Consider the following 15,329-nt stretch of genomic DNA (forward strand, 5'->3'; position numbering starts at 1 on the left):
GACTACGGGTGCTAAGAATCAGGAAATATGAATTCTAATTCATCTCTACCTTTACCAAAAGCTATTTAACTTCAGTTTTCTCAACTACATAACAATGAGGTTGAACTAGAAAAATATGCAGTATTCTGTTGAGCTCTAAAATTTCATTCATATTAAGGAAATTTAAATAATTTTCCTTTGTTTAGACTAAGAGAAGGCTTACACAGGAGAGGAAATAGTTTTTTGAAGGGAGGAGAATTGTTAAATTTCTTTAAATTTAAAAACAACAGGTACCACCAGATATCCTCTATATCCTCATGTACATGTCCCAAGGAACTACCTCCAGAAGCCATGGAGGGAGAAGTGATTTATCCACTCTTTTATCCATCTTTTATTATTTGCAGTTTTATAACTCCTGAGAGTTATAGGTTAGAGAAATAACCTTCTCTAAAGGAAAAAAGAGCCTAGAAAATTTATTATTTGTATTTATTATTTGTATTTTTCCCCTTAAGACAATAATGTAAACTCCATCTCTCCACAGTGCTTATAGGAGCTTACTAACACATAAAACATTTTTCTTCTAAGCTGAGGTTAATTTTAGTTAGAGCTATTTAAAAAATAACAAAAAAATAGGTCTTTATATTTGACTAAAATACTAGGCAAATATTAGGTAACCTTAATTACTGTAGATTCACCCATTCCTTCATTCCTCATCCAATGAGTATACAAGATGTACACTGAAATGCATAAACCATAAAAGCTTCTGAAAGAATTTTATGTCTCTCCATTTTCATTTTTATAACCTGATGCTGCTTCTGATATATGAACACTATTGAATCAAAAGAACAAGAACTTCAATATTATAAGACCAGAGATAAATTCTAGGTTTTGCTATTCGTAAGATGCATGATCTTGAGTAAGTCACTTAATCTCTCTTTATTTAACCTTCCTTTGTTTGTAAAATGGGAATAATACTCCCTATATAAAGGGGATTTATATGGACTCTCTTGAGTAGATCATAGTAGTTAAGGATACAGACCCTAGGGCCAGATTTCTAGGGTTTTAATCATGGTTCAGCCACTAACTAACTAGCAGTGTGACCTTGGGTAAATTATGTAACCAATTTATGACTTTGTTTCCTCTTGTGTAAATTGGAGATAATAGCATTGACTATCTTATAGCATTGTTACAAGGATTAAATGAGTTATTATTTATAAAATGCTTAGAACACTGCTAGCTTTTATTTATTATAATTATTACTATACAAATGAATGTGTTTCAGATACTCGAAAGTGATACTAAATCTGTTACTGTCTATTATTTCTAATTTTATGGCTATTACCTTGAATTTCATGGTAATCCAAGCTGATTTTCTTTAAGTAAGTTACCGCAGTTAAATCAAATGTTCTCATTGTAGCCTCTGTTCCTAACTGAGTAACATTAAACACTAGAATTGTATCCTCTTCCTTCTGTTGTTTGGTAAATTCCAAAATCACCTAAAACAATCAGGACAGCCAATGAAAGGCAGATAAGTGCTTTGAATCATACTTAAAAATACAAAATCCTTCTTCATATATATAATCATGACCATAGTAGAAATTTTGCTCATACTCTTCTATTACCATCAAGTTATTTACCATGATTGGAAGCTATCCTAAATTCTATTATTGAGAATATAACTACATCTATCTAAAAATCATGATGAAATTTTATATCCTTATTGATTTACTTTTTTAATTTAGTAAAAATAGGCATGTATGAATTCTTCCTGAATATGATTTTTTAAAACCTTTATCTCAAAACTAAAAGTCATGTCTGGTGATATAAGAATCATCTCCATTAATGTCAAAAAGTAGGACAACGACATTTACTATTACACTACTATTCAAATTTATTGTAGAAATGATAGCCAGTATATTTAGCCAATGAAAAATAAAACATATATGTTGCCATTTTTAAAACATGCAAGTTCTTTGATCTCCATCAAGAGATGGCGGTCTTTGCCCCACCCCCGCAGAATTTGGGCAGGGTTGTGACTGCTTCAATCAATAGAGTACAGAGGAAGTGATACTATAAGGATTTCCAAAGTCAAAAAAGGCCATGAAGCTTCCACCTGGGACTTCTCATTCTGGGGGAAGCTAGTTGCCATGTAAAAAGTTCAACTACCCTGAAGCTGCCATGGTCAGGAGGCCGTGAGTTGGTACTGTGGTCAACAGTCCCAGCCGAGGTCTCAGCCAACAGCCAGTATCAACTGCCAGCCTCATGAGTGAGCCATGAGGCCCTCTGAGAGTTCAGGTCACTGCTACTCTAGTCAAATGTGACTGAAAGCATGTGAAGGACTACATGCAAAAATTACTAAGCTGGGCCCTTCCAGAATTCCTAACCCACAAAACTGTCAGCAAGATAAAATAGTTGTTTTGAACTATCACATTTTGGGAACACCTATAAGCCAGCCACAGTAACTGGAAAAATATAAATGCTGAAAAAAAAGCAAAAACTAATATTATTAGCAGTGATATAATCATATACCTAAGAAAAATCAGGAGTGTCAACTGAAAAACAGAAACAATAAAACAGTACAGTAAGATATTCAGTACTGAATTGATATACAAAAATAAATTTCAAATAAATCAGTGATTTAAATGAAAGCATTAAAATCATAAAACAATAAATAAAATCATGGGTAAATGTTTTTGTAATGGAGGATAATTTTCTAAACACACACTAAAACTAGAATATGAAGAAAAAATTAGATAGATTTCACCACAGAAATATTTAAAACTTCGGAATGGCAAAAAAAGGTCAAATTGGGAAAAATATTTCAAACAGCACTACTATTTTTTCTTAGATGATTTTGATTGTTTATCACTTTAGTTCATTCATTCAATACTCAATAAAATATTTATTGAGCATCATCTTCCATGTATGAGGGTGTACCAGCCACTAAGAACATCAAAATGACCAGGACAGACAAAGTTCTTGTCTTCAAGAAGCTTACATTCTAGGGAGGATGGGGAAAAGCAAAGGTTGCTATTTTGTGTTGCGTGGTCAGGCCTTTCCAATAAGATGCCATTTCTAAAGGAAGTAAAGAAGCAAGTCATGCAAGAAAAGAGTTTTCCAGGCAAAGGAAACAGCAAGCACAAAGAATATGCTTTGGTATATACAAGAAAGAACAAAAGGCAAGTGTAAGCTCCATGAGGAAGAACTCTGCTTACTGCTGTAGTTCTAGTATCTAAAACAATGCCTGGTACATGATGACACTTGATAAACATTTATGGAAGGAATAAATGAAATATGGCTGGAGCAAAATGAGCAAGGAAGAAGAGGACAGCAGATGAAGCCAAAGAAGTCACATGGTGTGACTTGTAGACCATGTAAGGCTTTGTAGGCCATGGGAAGAATTTAGCTCTGTACTGTGAGTGAGATGGGAAGCCCGTGTAGGGTTATGAGCAAAGCAATGGCATGATCTGACTTTCCCTTTGAAAGAATCACTCTAGGGACTTCCGTGGTGGTCCAGTGGTGAAGAGTCTGCCTTCCAATGCAAAGCACACAGTTCGATCCCTGGTCGGGGAACTGAAATTCCACATGGCATGGGGCAACTAAGCCCACATGCCTCAACTAGAAAGAGAAAACCTGCACGCCACAACTAGAGAGAAGCCTGCGTGCCACAACAAAAGATCCCGCGTACCACAACTAAGACCCAACGCAGTCAAAAAAATAAGTAAATATTTTTTAAAAATAAGATTAAATATAGTATCACTCTAGCTACCGTGTGAAGAACAGAGTACATGATGGAAGCAGAGAGACGGGGGGCTATTGCAATAGTCCAAGCAAGAGATGATGGTGATGTGGACAGTGCAATAGCTGTGGAAGGAAAGAGCAATCATTTGAATACATTTTGAAGGTAAAGTCAAGGGGTTTTCTGCTATGTTAGATGAGAGTATGAGAGAAAGAGAGAAGTCAAAGAAGTCTAAACATGGAGAACATATCTTTCTTTAAAAAAATACCAATAATGCTTAGATATAAAGCAGTCAATAAGAAATATCTCCTTTTTATACCTTTTGTGTTTTATTCCAAAGCAATTCATATTCATTTAAAAAATTTTTAATATGTATAAAAGCAAACAGGCAGAAATGAAAAACTATAATCCCACCACATAGAGATGAACACTGTCATTTATTAAAAAGAAGTGTGTATGTGTGTGTTTATTTTCTAAATGGAATCATAATATCCTTGGAATTGTAATCGCTTTTTTTTTTTCCCCAAATAAAGATATGCGGTGACCATCTCTCCATGTCGATCTTTTCTTTTATTACTACCGGACTTTTAATGGCTGTAAAAGCCATGTTGCAAATTTAGGTTGCTTACATTTTTCTAAATTATAAACGTGACAATAAACTATATTATTTGGCTTAAAAGTTGAAAAATATTAAAGTAAACATGTCACAGAAATTTTCTACAGAAAAGAAAATCCTAATTAAGAGTCTCGAGCTTGTCCAGAATAGATCAGATATATACCACAGATCACACTTATATCAGTTTTTACAAAATAACATTTCATTTTCTTAGAAGTATGTGTGTCTGTGGGGGGTGGCAGTAGGGAAGATAGAGTACCACATTTTAAATATACTTAACGTTTGGGTCTAGCATGAGACAGTTTATAAGGACAGCAGTAACAAGAATATATTTGTTTATGGACAAAACAAATATACATACCTCTTTAACTTCAAACTTCAGTAGAAGATTGATGAGCTCCTCATTTGGGGCCTCAGCAACCGTTTTTATGTCTGACCCTTTCATACTTTTACCAGTCTGTGTGTCTCCATCCTCAGCATCAAAATACTCATCATCAGACTCTAAAGGAAGAAGACAATTGACTTGAGAGAACGTCCATCGAAAACTGCATAAAACACTCAAACTGAAATCTCTCAAAAGTAAAATTCATTTATTAGACATAACCTTCATATTCAGAATCAGAATATAGCTTCTTTCTAAGTCCCACAGAGTGACTCAACCTGGCATGGGATAAGCATATATAAAATCAAACTGCCCTTCTATTTTCTTCTTCAACAATTCTGATTGTTTTTCACTTTAGTTTATTCATTCAATTTTCAATAAAATATTTACTGGGTATCATCTATCACATATCCATCTGTACCAGCCGCTAAGGACACCAGGGTGACCAGGACAGACATTATCCTTGTCCTCATAAAGTTTACATTCTACTTCAAAATCAAAAAAGATCAGTTATACCAGAGATAGAGAAAAGAATCAAGTAGCGATCAGGGCAAAAAAAAGCAGCTTATTTAGAATCTTAAACACTGTCAATCACAAAAATACTTTTATTCAAACAAAGAAACTTGGCCTTAAATAAAAATAAATGACTCGGTGTCTCACTGTTGGTTAGTAGCACAACTGGAAATAAAGCCAGTAAATTACTATAACACTTTCACAATTCCTTTATTTTCTGAAAAGTTTATCTCTAGGTTTGGTTTAATAAAGAACATTTTACCTTCCTCACCTGATTCCACTCCATCTAGCAACAGTGGCGTACCAAGTAGGCCTTTTGTCCTAGCTGGTGTAATAGGAATTGAGGATACCTAGAAAATAACACAAAAAGTTTTCTAAACATACTAATTTAGCAGGATTAAATGTACATAAATGAGAGAAATACTGAAAAAGTAATAGAGGATAGAGAGAGATGGAAAGACACATACACGGCACACAAATCTTCCAACAAAGAACATTATGCAATCACCTAACTAATGGCTGGCTGGAGTTTACTTATTATTAAGACCACCACCTGCATTTACAAGGGCAGAACCATGTTCAACTCTAGTAGGTAAGCCTACCTATCATTGTGTGGCATTCAGTTGCTGTCTATTACAATATTAATTATACATCTTTTTGACAGGTTCCTGGAAAATGGTATCAACATTAGTTGGCTCTCTCAAATTTCATTTCAAAGTAAATGGAAGTCCGACATTTATGTTGTAAAGATCAATTCCAAGTAAAGTGACCTAGAACTTTTAAGTCTAACATATAAGAAAATTTTATAATGATCATTATATTTTGCAACATTTTAAAGAAGATTTCTATATTTAGCTTTATTTAAAACACATTTCCTAAATTTGAAAAACATTTTTCCTTTCATTTATGTATCTTTCTTTCCGTTATTCCCTATAACAGACTTTCTACCACCACTCCAAAACGAAAATAGGCTACAGTCTTTATTTATTCAATGCCATATGCAGTTCTGTACAGAATCAACCACATTAAACCTCAAAAATGTATCAAACAAATGAAACTGGCCCTAAACAATACTGAAAAACAAAACAGCTCACAAAAAGACGAAAAAAACTCACCATATATACAAATATGAAGATATTTAGCATTTTTATTATCTCCATTTACCTGTCTCTCTGGAGACTGTGCAGATGATTTCTGTGGCAAGGGTATACTGTTAATCAAACGGAGCATGTCTTTCATCTTCTGATCAGAAATTCTCACATGCATCAGAGGAAGCCCTCCAGATACTTTAAATCTAAAAACATAATTAATTCAACTATAAGGTTTCAAGGTCCAGCTTCTCTATATTATGGAGGTGGGGAAGGGAATGGAGAAGAGACTACATTCTGGGGTCAAAGTTACTTTGGATATGTTTTAATCTAATTACATTAATGCCTCAACGTTGTCAGGGAATGGGAAGCTCCATGTAAGCCAAGTTTTGTATCCTTCTTAAGCAGCCAAACCTTAAGTTAACTAATTTTTAGGAAGATATTTTCAAATACAAATTATCTATGTTTTAAAACCTAAAACACTATACATAACATTTCCTGGTATCAAAGATTTCTCATTCTAAACATCAAAGAGTATCTACCGCATCATTCTCTATCCCCTCACCTCCCATTATTTCCTTTCATAGCATTTGTCAGCACCTGACATAGCATACGTATACTTGTTTACTTTATGTCTCCTCTGGTTAAAATATAAGCTCCATGAGAAGGGTATCTGTTTTACTCACTGCTGAATCACTGTTGTGCTTTCATCAGGTGCTTACTTTTCAGCACGTGCTTCTCTTCTGCTTCCCTATTACACCTAACTGCCTGGGTTTGCTTGTCCTAATAACTTTGTGGCAGCTATCTGCTGCTCATAAAGCTCTTTCAGGTTGTTTATCTTTGACTTCCTAACTAAGCTGTGAACAGCTCAAGTTGACAGATGCCTAACTACTAAATGAAGAATGATTTTTCTGTATAATGCAACCACTAATGTTCAAAAGAGGCCAGTTAGCTGTTCCTACCTCAAAGGATTGAACTTTCTGTGAAAGTACTCTGTAAATTGAAAAGCACTGTAAAAATGTGAGACGCTTCTTTATTAATTATTTCTGAAACATTGCATAAAACTAATATCATCCCAAATAGACAGACTAGATAAACCCTCCCAACTAAAATAACTAAAAAAATGGACAAAATATGTGAAACAACTGTTTCAAAGACACTGGACATCAGTCAACAAAGGAAAGTTGAAAGATGGGAAACAAATGACTAAAGTCGTACAAATACCCAGTCTACTGACTGAAGAGTTTCAAAATGTGTAGGGTACAGTTAAGCAGCATTTCAAGGGAAATTTAAAGCACTAAATGCCTGTATTAGAAAAGAAGAAAGGTCTCAATTGAATGGTCTCAGCTTCCATCTTAAGAAACTAGGAGAATAAAACAAATGAAACCCAAAGTAAGCAAAACAAAAAAGCAATACTGTATGTGAGAGTGGAAATCAACAAAATAAAAAACAAATACAATAGAGAAAACATTTGAAACCAAAAGCTGATTCTTTCAGAAGATCAACAAAATTGATAAACCTCTAACCAGACTGATCAGAAAAAAAAGAGAAAAGGCACAAGTTACTAACATCAAGAGTGAGAGAAATAGCAACACTACAAATTCTCCAGGTATTAAAGATGGAAATATTATGAACAATTTTAAAACAATAAACTCAACAACTAAGACATGAAAGACAAACTTTTTCATTGCAATGCAAATTACCAAAGATCACTCAAAAAAAGATACTCTGAACAGCCCTATATCTATTAAAGAAATTGAATTTAAGTTAAAGAAACTTAATTTGTAGTTAAAAACCCTCCCCCAAAAAAGAAAACGCCAGGCCCAGGTGGCTTCATGGGCAAATTCTACCAAACATGTAAGGAGGAAAAAATACCAGTTCTATACAACTTCCCTCTATGAAGCCTGATACATTGATGCCAAAACAAGAAAATAAAAGCACAGATCAATATCCCTCATAAACAGAAATGTAAGGTTTTAAAACTTCATAACAAAATTTTAGCAAGCCAAATCCAACATTTTAAAAGAATAATACATTACTACTAAAAGAGGTTTATCTAGTAATGCACGGTTGGTTTAACCTCCAACTGATAAAGAGTATCAATGAACTAAAGATACACACACATGAATGAATCTCAAATCAATTATACTGAATGAAAGAAGTAAAAAAAAAAAGAATTACAATTCTATGATTTTATTTATATAAAATTCTAGAAAACTCTAACAAACCTTTAGTGTCAGGAAGAAGATCAATGTTGCCTGGGGATTGAGGGGAGAGGAGTTAGCAGGTAGGGATGTGAGGGAGAGAATACAATGGGACACAAGGACTTTTGAGGATGATGGATGTGTTCATTATCTTGACTGTGGTGATGGTTTCATAGATACTTATGTCAAAACTTATCAAAATGCATACTTTAAACAAACGTAGCTTATTAAATGTCAATAATACTTCAACAAGGCTGTTTTTAAGAAGGCAGCAGATAATTTCATAATTATCTACTTAAATTCAAAATTCAGTTTCTACCTTCCATTCCCTTAGATTATTCTCAAGATTTTATATGGTTTCATAATCAAAAGAGCCTATAATTTTTGAAGATTTTATATTTCAATATTGAACCTTGAATTCGATCCATTCAAAAACAGGGATAACCAACTTTCACAAAATGTAAAAGCCCAAATACTTCTGAAATAAGAGAGGTGATATATAATTCAAATAAACATTTCCTTAAAAATGTATTTCTGCTGTAAGATAATCATTATTTTTTTCTGTCCTTCAGAAATCTAGCTTTTCTTTCTTAAAATTCAGTAACTGATGCAGATATATTTCACCTTGTTGATTTTATAATACAAAGGAAACTCATACATTACCTAGCCATTCTAATGTCTTTTTCCACCATTGCCTTGGCCAACTCAATATGAATATCCATGGGTTGCAATATATGCATAGTTGATGGATGCTGAAATCGACACTTTTTCCAGTTTTCATCTTAAAAAAATTTTTTAAATTAAATGACTAGTTTTTATTTATTAATTAGTTTTAGATTATCAGATGTTCTATGGAAAAGTAACCTATTAGAAAATAATGAACAAATATATTCAATGATACTTTTACTTCTTTCAACATACAAGCTAGATGACCTATATTTTTTAACACAGATTGACAAAAGTCAAAGACTATGATATAAAAATAATTCTGAACATTTATTTGAAGAATGTTTTCTAATAACATCTTACATTTTAAAGCAAACAGGGAAAAAAACCTAAGAATTTACTGCTTTGATTCCAGAATTAGAGATCAAGGTTGGGAGATTGCAGTGAAAAAAGGAAAAAACAGGAAAAAAAAGACAGAAGAACAAAAGAGGTTTCTGGGGGTCCTAAGTGCAATAATTCTAAGGCAAAAATGAGTTTTATCAAGCAAGATTTTATGACAAAAAAGTGTAACAGTCACTTTTCTTCCATATAAGAAGGTTCCAAAGTCAGACTTCCAATGACTGAAAGAACCCTACACAGATCTTAACTGATGGCAATGAATGAACATCTTTCATTGCTTATAATTCAAACAATTATTATTAAGTACATACAAAAGAATAAGGCAGCTTTAATGGTCTGTATAGGTACTTCTCTTCAAGGAATTAATAGGCTCAATCTATAAAACTAAGTAGAGCATTATATATTTACATTTTAATAAATCTCATCACTCCCACTATAGTATACACTCTGCACACAGAAACTATGTCCTTTCCTCCAGTGACCTACCACAGAGTGATATACTCAAGGATATTTTGCAAATACTTATTATTGCTTCTAGAAACTAAAGAAATACAGACAACCAACAATCTTCATTTAAGCAGTAGAAACCACCAAAGCTTTTGGAAAATAATTAAATTCACTACTTTTAGGGTTTAAAGACTATATCCATACTTCTCAGGTATCTAAAAGTAAAAAACATACTACTACTCAAATAAAGACTAGGCTAATAGTAAAATATTTAAAAATAAAGGCAGCAAGGGGAAACAACATTGAGACATCCCAAACACACTGGGACAGAGGAACATGAGCCAACTGCAACTTCTATTCCGTATTCTGGGCAGTTTTATGTCGCTTTAAAAAAAAACAGGCAACGACTGGACTTAGATTCAAATGGTACTAAGTACCCTAAGATGAACAGCCACATCTCTGTTTGTAATTGTGACAAAGATTTTCACTGATGGGCTCCTATTTGGTTCTCTTAAGTGACCAACAGTGTATGTGTTCAAAATGTTATCAGGGTTGATATACACGTAAACATGCATATCTGTTTACAAACGCTACTCAACATAATTTCAAGATCCTGAAAACTGAGCAACAGTTTACCTGCTCTTGCAAAGAGTAGTTGCACACTTTTTATTTCCACATCAAACTTGTCATATGCCTTATCCATTATTTCTTCCAGAGATGAATTACTAGTCTTCTGCAAACCTTGATCTTTACTGTTAAGCTGAAATGGAGAAAAACCTTCAATTTTTTTAACAGAAAAATCTTTATATCAACATACTTTAGTTGTGTTTTCTTAAAGCCTAAATAAAATTAAAACATTGCCCTTAATGAATTCCTATTTTGCTTAATTTTCTAATAATTATTAGCAAATATTTTATTAGGAATATACCATTTCGGCATACATCTCTATTACGTTTGGGTAACAGGTGCTCAGCACATTTAAATTAATGACAAGATGAGTTACACAGCTGTCTACCTCAAATAACCCGTCTAGACATGCGACTCTTCCTGGCTCTCAGGAGTTGTCACCACTTGTGGCTCAAGCTTCCCTACCAGCTATCCTAAACTCTTCACCATGAAACAGAAGGTTTTATTCCTTCCTCTCCCCACTATATAACTAGAATAATTAGGCCATTAGAATTCAGCTCCAATCTCAACTTGCTTTTCCCTCTTCCTAGAGGAAACAAGGATCAATTCAGGACTACATTTCTTGAAATCTTCACTTTATCTCAGAAGATTGGATTTCTAGGAGGTTCAAAACCCAAACCCTTAGAGTTCTCGTACTCTACTTAGTTGATGTCAGTGATTTAACAAACATATATTCATATCTGTATAATTTTCTATTCTCAAGACATATAAATTAACAAAGAAAACTATGTAATTAGATTCTGGAAACCTAGGAGTGCTTGAAAACTAACTAGGAGTGCTTCTCTCTAATTTGGAAAAGACAGCAGTAACCCAGTCCTCAATGTCAAATCATCTACCATTTCAGAAAATGTTAGGTTTTTTTTTTTTAATAGCTGTAAAATACATACAAACTACATAATCTAAGCTAGGCTTGACAAAATGCTAATAAGAAATAAGTCTAGGTTTAGTTTAAGTGAACTCTGAGGGAAAAACAGCATACTGTCAGACAGCTAGCTACTAAACTGAGCAAAAATGGGCAGACAGAAATGCATATACACCTACCTGAAATGTACCAAAATCTAAGATGAGAAGATCTGACTTTTCATGGTGGAAACCTGTCTGTGGAACTATTAGATACGAGGGCTTCAGATTTATCCTTAAATCAAGAACTTTTCGGGTTTCAATAATATGTGTAAGTCCTAAAAGAAGAAAAAGAAATGATGAAAGATTATGCAGTCAAATTGAAATATGTAATCATATTATTAACAACGAGAATAAGACTATCACTTGAAAAGTATGTTGGAGAAGTTCTTTTCACAGATTAGATTCTCCATTCAGCATGTAAGGTGAAATTGCATTATGGTCAATGAGAAACAATCATATCGCATAATATAATAAAACCAACACAGCTAGTATTTTAGCCAGAGATAGAAAAATTCATTATTTCTTTAGTTAAGTAACCAGATACAGTAGGTGGTTTAAGATTAGAGGCCATAATGCACAAAAGCATGTATCTTTAAAACTCGATTCACACACAGTACGGTGAACAGTCGCTTAAGAACTGAGACAGGGATGTTTTCCAGCTCAAGTTCACTCTGCAGCACAGGTTCCTGAAGGTAACAGCAGACAGAATCATCTGTGCCCCATATTATTCTCTTTCTCACCCAGTCTGGCAGGTATATTTGACAAAACTACCTACACTATTTTAAACATAGTATTTACATTAGAACAGCAAAAAATTTTGAGAGTTTAGATGACATTTATGCCGTCAATTCTTTACCTGTAGCTGTTCTCTCTTTAATTTCTTCCAGCTTCATCAATGTAGCTGATGTTATTTGCTCAAGATCTAATCCCCTATTTGACTGAAAGAATTCAACCACTGCATTGATGGTTTTCTGTAAAATCATTTAAAATATAAACAAGTTATACAGAGTACTTTCTATATTACAAAATTTAAAGTTTCAGTTTAATTCTAATCAACTCTGGCTCTGAACTGACGTGGTACCTCCAAAGACAATCCACCCTACTACATCTCCCTCTGGAGTGAAAGGGAACCTGAAAAAAGGTATAGCCCACTTCACCTTATTGGAAAGGCAATAAATGTGTGCATATCGTTAAGGTGACCTTAAGTATGTTCTACGGTATCATGTTGATGTAGCAATGGGGCATTACTTCTAGACTTAGCCTCCAGATTAGAAGGTGAAACTCCACCTCTCTATACTGCAACTGGATTCTCCTGCACTTTGAAGTTTAGAGAGGAAATAAGAAAGCTGTTCAGTCCTTACCTACACCCAAACCTTGAACTTAAATTCAGACATTTTGCAAGAAAGAATGAGTTCTGGGCATTGGATGTACAATGGTGTGAATGTACTTAACCCTACCGAACTATACACTTAAAAAATAGCTAAGATGGGAAATTATGGTCTATGTATGTTACCACAATTTAAATTTTTTTTAAAAAATCACAGAATACCGTAAGTTCTGCCTCCCACCCACACTGTGAATTTACTTCTAAACTGTACAGTAAAAATAAGTCAGGGATCTCAATGGCAGAGTGGGGCCGACCTACAAGTGATGGAACGAGTGATGAACCACACCCTTGCTGCTGGCTAGCTCAAGATGAGTTAAGAGAGTCTGAATAAAGATGGAGCTACAGATACAGAACTGGAGCCAGCATTTTCAACAGCAAAGAAATGGCAACGCTTTTTTCTCACGTGAACAGTATCTAAAATTCTTTCATTTGCTGCTAAAGCTCTTGAAACTGGTTCCAAACATTGAAGAGAAAGGGAAAATAAGCAAAAAGAAACTGGAGTAGGAAACTGGTGTGTAATTATTTGTGAGTAGTTAGCCGGTATAATAAGCACAGACTTCTTTAAGGGTATATTACATTTTTTAAAAATTTAACATAAGCATAGAGTAGAAAAAAATCTGTAGCATATGAAAAATCAAAATTAACTGCTAAACATGTACTGCTCTTTAATCAAGAAAAAAGTGTCAGTAAACTGAGCTGCTAAGTAAATTAAGGTTCAATATGAAAAGGAAAAAAGAAGAAAACCGTATGTCAGAAGCATAAGATGTGTTTAATAAGGATTCACTTTCTCCTTGTACTCACAGCATCGTAGATGACCTCCACAGGCTGAGACTGAACAACCAGAGTCTGGTCAGCAGTACTATTCTCTGGATTGGTTTCAAATTCAATTTTAAGCAAGGATGATGCAGTATCACCAATTGAAGCCACAAGTGATGGTACAATATCTTGCTGTCTCAGACCTGTTATATACCAATGTTCTAATTTTGCTTCCACCCTACAATCCAATGCGGAAAAAAGAAGTATTACAAATAAGATCCTTGTAATATGATAGGTTAAAATACAAATTTCCCTTTTAAAAAACTCCTTTGAGAGCCAGGACCATGCCCATCACCCAGAGTTGAAGTCCAAACTCCGTAGCCTGGCATTTAATTACCCACACAATCTGGGGCTTTTTTTCTCTGATTTGGTTTATTTTTTTATTCTCCTTATCCTCATGAAAATCCACTTTGGCCAACTTCAGGACACTGCAGAACTGCCGCACGAATACATGCTATACTTAACTCACGGAACTCATCTCCCTATTTCATGCCACCCTGCACACTCTCCTCCCTCATCCCTGCATCTGTTGGGCCCTTCCATTCAGTTAGCCTAAGCCCCAAATCTCCAAGCCCAAGTTATTCCCTTCTACAACTGAGCTTGTGTAGCATTAACCCTAAGGTATTTCACATTATAGTACCTTCTTACTTATGAGCTCTCAAATATTATACAGATTTTAAATTAACTTTTTGTTTCCTCTCTTATCAACTACAGCATAAACACCTTGAAAACAGAAAGTTATTGTTTCTATGCATAGCCTTCATAGTAACAAATCTATGAATTAAACAGTACACAAGAAATATTTGTGAAGGAAAAAAGGAAGGGGAGAACAAATGATGAGCTCCTCGTATAGTTCCGTAAAAAACAAACTCTAATATAAAATGACTATCTTCACACACAAAAGGAAAAGAAATTAGAGACAAACTACTATTAATCAGGTTTTTTTACGCTAAGTAACACTGTATTTTTTTGGCCTGAAGTCAAACTTAGAAATAAAAATTAAAATAACAAGTTTTTAAAACTTACTTAAGTGCTTGTGCTCCTGGTCGCTGAGATACTTGGGTGCCAAGGCCAATTATCTGAATTTTCAGTATTTCTGGAATATTTCTGTTTTCTCTTATCGTAACAGAGGTGCTTACTAACTTCAGTGCCACAATATAAGCAACATACTAAATGAAAGAATGAATGAAAATGGTTAAATTTTAAGTAATTCTTTCATTTCTTCATATTTAAATCTGTTAAATTATAAAATGATCTAAAAAACGTATGTTCATTGTAAAAAAAGAACATTAGAAAACTCAATACAAAATTGCTTGCTCAAACAGGACATTTACAAAAGATTCAAAATTAATTTCTCTTAGTTTTAAAGGTAATAAAAGTGAAATCTGATAAAATATTTTGTGGCCTAAAGATTCAATTCAGCAGCTTTCACTAAAGCAAAGTAATTCAAACCAATCCTCTAGCTCAAAAACTGAACAAAATACAAAGAACATCTGCTTGATG

At 33.8% G+C, this 15,329-nt stretch overlaps 1 protein-coding gene across 2 annotated transcripts in view; it reads right to left on the reverse strand.

The window, feature by feature from the left end:
- Positions 1-15,329, reverse strand: part of VPS13C (vacuolar protein sorting 13 homolog C) — a 182,085-nt gene that overhangs the window by 101,280 nt on the left and 65,476 nt on the right. Inside the window, exons 17-26 of one of the 2 annotated variants that reach the window (XM_068552869.1) lie at positions 14,853-14,995; positions 13,812-14,004; positions 12,480-12,594; positions 11,762-11,898; positions 10,670-10,793; positions 9,185-9,302; positions 6,394-6,523; positions 5,501-5,579; positions 4,696-4,835; positions 1,322-1,475 (exon numbers count right to left, since the gene is read on the reverse strand). In XM_068552869.1, the coding sequence (XP_068408970.1) occupies positions 1,322-1,475; positions 4,696-4,835; positions 5,501-5,579; positions 6,394-6,523; positions 9,185-9,302; positions 10,670-10,793; positions 11,762-11,898; positions 12,480-12,594; positions 13,812-14,004; positions 14,853-14,995 (1,333 nt within the window). Of the gene's footprint in view, positions 1-1,321; positions 1,476-4,695; positions 4,836-5,491; positions 5,580-6,393; positions 6,524-9,184; positions 9,303-10,669; positions 10,794-11,761; positions 11,899-12,479; positions 12,595-13,811; positions 14,005-14,852; positions 14,996-15,329 lie in introns of both variants that reach the window. The other variant, XM_068552859.1, reaches the window with a different exon arrangement.

Source organism: Eschrichtius robustus, chromosome 1 (genome assembly GCF_028021215.1).
Source record: "Eschrichtius robustus isolate mEscRob2 chromosome 1, mEscRob2.pri, whole genome shotgun sequence".
NCBI lineage: Eukaryota > Metazoa > Chordata > Mammalia > Artiodactyla > Eschrichtiidae > Eschrichtius > Eschrichtius robustus.